Raw genomic sequence first — 5,407 nt, 5'->3', positions numbered from 1 at the left:
ACAATTTTGGAAGTGCGGTCGCACTGATGGTTTTGCGGTCCGCACAATTGGAGTGCGGTCGCACATTGAAACTTCAAAAATGACAACTCTCTGAAGACAGAGAATTGCTTGATCTGCGGCCGCTCACACTTTTCTGAGGCCGCGGTTGAATTTCTGCGGACCGCACAATTTTGAGTGCGGTGCGCACAATTAATGCATTCATTAGCCCTAGCCTAAAGATCTGCGGACCGCACAATTTCTTATGCGGCCGCACAATTTAAACACCGATGGCAGTGAACTTAGATTTTTTTTTCAATTTAGCATAATTTAGACAAGGTATTGGAAATTTAGACATGATACACAGTTTACCCATCCCCCAATTAGCAACTAGGAAGTTACCCACACAATTTTAAGCACACATGATGATGAATTTAACATTAGGCCTAAAAGTAACTACACTAACTATGAACAAAATTAAGAAAATTGAAAATTTTGAAGATAAATTGAACCTACTAGTGATGTAGTGATGCAAGGAAGAATCAAGGAAGATGAAATGAGTGTGAGATGCTTGAATCAATTTAAATGCACTATGTTGGCCTTTGTGTTAAGTGTTCAGAGTGTGTAAAGTTTGACTAGTAAGAGGGGGATGTTATTTATAGTTTGACCGACTAGGGCAAAAATACTAAGCTGAGTGCGGCCGCACAATTTTATGTACGGCCCGCACTCCTTACCTGTTACCAATTACCCTTTTTGACTATCTTCGGTCCGCACATTTTTGAGTTCGGCCGCAAATGTTGGTGCGGAACGCAAAATTCCTTGTGCGCCCTCAGATCGACCATTTCTCTGACATGCAGACTTTAGAGAGTTTGCAATTTCTGATCTCCAGTTGTGCAGCTGCACAAAGAATTATGTGGCCGCAGACTCCTTTCTGATGTGGCCTTCAAAATTGTGCGGCCCGCACAATAAATGTGCGGTCCACATATTTTTTCACACTTAGCCATTTTCACTTAGCACAGTTTCTGCAAAGCACACTCATTCCTGCAAAGCACACTCATTCCTGCAAGACATTTCAAAACCAGTTAGCACAAAATATGATCTATCTAAAACAAAGGAAAAAGAAAAATAAAAAGAAATATAGGTTACCTCCCAAGAAGAGCCTGATTTAACGTCGCGACACGATGCAGATTACTATCAATCACTTGAAGTGAATCACTGCCACGGCATGGCCATCATCAACTTTTCCAAGATAATGCTTCACCCGGTGACCAGTGACTCTAAACACTTCATCATTTTTATTCTTCAAGTCGAATGCACCAAAGGGTGTCACACTCACAACCTTAAACGGGCCACTCCATTTAGATTTCAACTTTCCCAGAAACATCCGTAACCGAGAATTGAACAATAACACAATATCACCTTCTTTAAACTCCTTGTTCTGAATGTACTTGTCATGGAGGTACTTCATCTTCTCCTTGTATAAGGAAGAGCTTGTATATGCATGGTACCGGAATTCATCTAGCTCATTCAATTTGGCCACCCTTAAGTTGGCGGCGACTTCCCATTCAAGATTTAGCTTCTTCAAAGCCCACATGGCCTTGTGCTCAAGTTCCACCGGAAGGTGACAAGCTTTCCCGAATACTAACCGGTATGGAGACATCCCAATCGGTGTTTTATAAGCCGTCCGATAAGCCCATAAAGCATCATCAAGTTTCTTTGACCAATCCATCCGGTTGGCATTCACTATTTTTGACAAAATACTCTTGATCTCCCGGTTGGAGACTTTCACTTGTCCGCTTGCTTGAGGGTGATAGGGGGTCTTGACTTTGTGAATGACACCATACCTTCTAAGCAAGGTATCAAAAGTTTTGTTGCAAAAATGCGACCCCCCATCGCTTATAATGGCCCGCGGAGTACCAAACCTTGTGAAGATGTTCTTTTTCAAAAATTCCACCACACTTCTATCTTCGTTGTTGGGTAGAGCAACGGCCTCAACCCATTTTGACACATAATCCACAACTACCAAAATATAGGTGTTCCCACAATAGCTTACAAACGGTCCTATGAAATCAATAACCCATACATCAAAAATGTCAATTTCCAAGATGGTGGTGAGGGGCATCTCAATTTTCTTTGAAATCCCACAGGCCCTTTGACATTTATCACAACGCTTGATTAGATCACTTCGTCCGTGTAGAGAGTAGGCCAATAGAATCTACAACTCAACAATTTGGCCGTCGTTCTTGCTCCCCATGGTGACCACCGTAGGGTGAAGAATGACAAGCCCCAAGAATTTCAACTTGTTCTTCCTCTGACACATATCTTCTAATCACGCTATCGGTACAAATCCGGAAGAGGTACGGTTCATCCCAGTAATAGTCTAGGAAATCCCGTTTGAGCTTCTTCCTTTGGTTTTAAGAGAACTCACCCGGTACAATACCACTCATAAGATAATTTGCTAAATCAGTGAACCATGGCATCTTGGTCATTGAAATGGCTAAGTTGCTCGTCGGGGAAGGAGTCATTGATTTTAAGTCCGCCTTGTGGCGTCCCTTTCTACTCCAAGCGAGACAAGTGGTCCGCCACTTGGTTTTCACTGCCTTTGTGGTCGTCCATATCGAACTCTTGCAGTAAAAGCACCCATCTCATTAACCGAGCCTTTGAATCTTTCTTGCTCATTAGGTACCAAAGTGACACATGATCCGTGTGGATAATCACCTTTGTACCCATCAAGTACGGGCGGAACTTCTCCATAGCAAAAACAATAGAAATGAGCTCTTTTTCGGTCACAATGTAATTGACTTGGGCATCATTCATGGTCTTACTAGCATAGTAAACTGGATGAAAGATTTTGTTGACATGTTGCCCCAAAACTGCTCCAACCGCCACATCACTAGCGTCACACATGAGCTCAAAAGGCAAGCTCCAATTCGGGGTGGTGATAAAATGAGTAGTTATTAATTTGAACTTGAGAAATTCAAATGCCTTCATGCAATCCTCATTGAAATAGAATTTGGCATATTTCTCCAAAAGCTTACACAAGGGGTTCAACACTTTGGAAAAATCCTTGATGAAACGCTGGTAGAATCCCGCATAACCCAAGAAACTCCTCACTCCCTTCACAGATGTTGGAGGTGAAAGTTTAGAAATCACCTATATTTCGCCTTTTCGACCTCAATGCCATTCTTTGAAATTTTGTGGCCAAGGACATTGCCTTCCTCAACCATTAAATGATATTTCTCCCAATTCAACACCAAGTTCGTCTTTTCACATCTTGCCAAGCCCTTATCCAAAATTTTCAAGTAATCATCAAAAGAATTCCCGACCACCGAAAAGTAATCCATGAAGACTTCAAGAAAATCCTCCACCATGTCCGTGAAGATATCCATCATACACCTTTGAAAAGTCACTGATGCATTGCATAACCCAAATGGCATCCGCGAGAATGCGAAAGTACCATAAGGACATGTGAAAATAGTCTTCTCTTGATCCTCCGGAGCAATAAGAATTTGATTGTAGCCGGAATACCCATCAAGAAAATAATAGAAAGCATGGCCAGCCAACCTATCAAGCATTTGATATGGGAAGAGAAGTGGGAAATGATCCTTCATTATGACTTTGTTAAGCTTGCGACAGTCCATACACACTCTCTACCCAGTCCCATTTTTGTAGGAATCAACTCGTTCTTGTCATTGGTAACCACCATCATGTCCCCTTTATTTGGGACACATTGCACCGGAGAGGTCCACGAACTATCGGAAATGGGGTAAACAACCCCGGCATCCAGCCGCATTATGATCTCCTTTTTGACCACCTCTTGCATTGCATCATTGAGTCTCCTTTGATGTTCAATAGAGGATTTGGCATCTTCATCTAAATTAATCTTGTGCATGCAAAATGCGGGGTTTATTCCCTGAATATCCGCCAAAGTCCACCCAATAGCTTTCTTCCTCTTTTGTAGCACCTCCAATATGGAGTCTACCTGCACGTTAGTCAAACAAGAGGAGAGAATAATCGATAAAGTAGAACAAGGGCCAAGGAATTTATACCTGAGATGTTGAGGCAATGGATTTAACTCCAAAGTGGGAGGCTCCTCGATTGAGGGCTTTGTTGGAGGAGTCTTCCGATTTTTAAGATCCAAGGACAATTTATGGGGTTCATAAGTGTACGTCCCCATTCCTTGCAATGAGTTCAGGCATTCCACATAGCCACCCGTCTCATCATTATCAAGGTAAGCAAAACGGCCTCCAAAGTATCATCAGCATTCATCGTGGCACTAGTATCATCAATAATCACATCGGTCACCAAGTCCACAAACGAACACACTTCATTGCTATTCGGTTGCTTTATAGATTTGCAAACATGGAAAACCATATTTTCATCACCCCACTCGGAAAGTGAGTTCAACGGCTTTCACATCAACAAGAGCCTTCCCCGTAGCAAGGAAAGGTCTACCCAGAATAATCGGCACCTCATAGTCCACTTCACAATCAAGAATCACAAAATCCACCGGGAGAATGAATTTATCAACACGAACCAACACATAATCAATTATACCCAACGGTCTCTTCATGGTACAATCCGCCATTTATAATCTCATAGATGTGGGTCTTGATTGCCTAATTCCCAAAGTCTTGAAAATCGAATAGGGCATCAAATTGATACTTGCCCTAAGGTCACAAAGAGCTTTAGCAAAGTTGGCACTTCCAATGGTACAAGAGATTGTGGAAGCGCTGAGATCTTCTAATTTAGGAGCCATTGAGTGCATACTTACACTCACTTGATGAGACATCTTTATAGTTTCACAATTCATCGATCGCTTCTTTGTCATCAAGTCCTTCATGAAATTTGCATAACCAGGCATTTTCTCCAAAGTCTCAACCAATGACACATTAATAGATAGACTTTCCATCATGTCAATGAACTTTTTCAATTGATTCTCGCCATTTTGCTTGGCAAGCCTTTGAGTATATGGAGGAGGAGGCCTTGGCATTGGTGCCTTAGCCTTTAGCACTACCGGTTCCAGTGTATCAACAATGTGCTCCCTGGACGGGTTTACTTCCTCTTGAGTTTCCTCCACACTGTCATCAATATCCATTCTTACTTCATCATTTGTTTTCACCATATTGTTTGGGATGCCATCTTCTTGTACTACTTGCTCATCATCCATAATTTTCCTTTGACTTGAGGTGTGTGCATCCCCACCTTTTCCACTCCTTGTAGTCACGGCCATGGCATGTCCCTTAATGTTCCCACCCTTTGGGTTCACCATTGTGTCACTTGGTAGTGCCCCCTTAGGATGAGTGTTTAAAGCTTGCGAGATTTGCCCCAATTGAACTTTCAAATTGCGAATTGAAGTGTTGTGAGAGGCTAGTTGGGCATCAGAGTCCGTATTCTTCTCCATCATTTGTTTGAACATGTTCTCAATTCG

At 42.2% G+C, this 5,407-nt stretch overlaps 1 protein-coding gene across 1 annotated transcript; it reads right to left on the bottom strand.

Annotated features, from left to right (window-relative positions):
• Positions 1–4,564: 4,564 nt before the first annotated feature.
• Positions 4,565–5,146, bottom strand: LOC138902039 (uncharacterized). The gene has a single exon (XM_070189850.1). The coding sequence runs from the start codon at positions 5,144–5,146 to the stop codon at positions 4,565–4,567; it is 582 nt and encodes a 193-aa protein (XP_070045951.1).
• Between the last annotated feature and the right edge of the window lie 261 nt (positions 5,147–5,407).

Source organism: Nicotiana tomentosiformis, chromosome 11, assembly GCF_000390325.3.
Source record: "Nicotiana tomentosiformis chromosome 11, ASM39032v3, whole genome shotgun sequence".
NCBI classification, from domain to species: Eukaryota; Viridiplantae; Streptophyta; class Magnoliopsida; order Solanales; family Solanaceae; genus Nicotiana; species Nicotiana tomentosiformis.
This window is presented reverse-complemented; position numbering and strand designations above follow the sequence as displayed.

Coding starts and splice junctions, on each gene's coding strand:
- LOC138902039 (XM_070189850.1), bottom strand. CDS start 5,146: ATGGATGATGAGCAAGTAGTACAAGAAGATGGCATCCCAAACAATATG.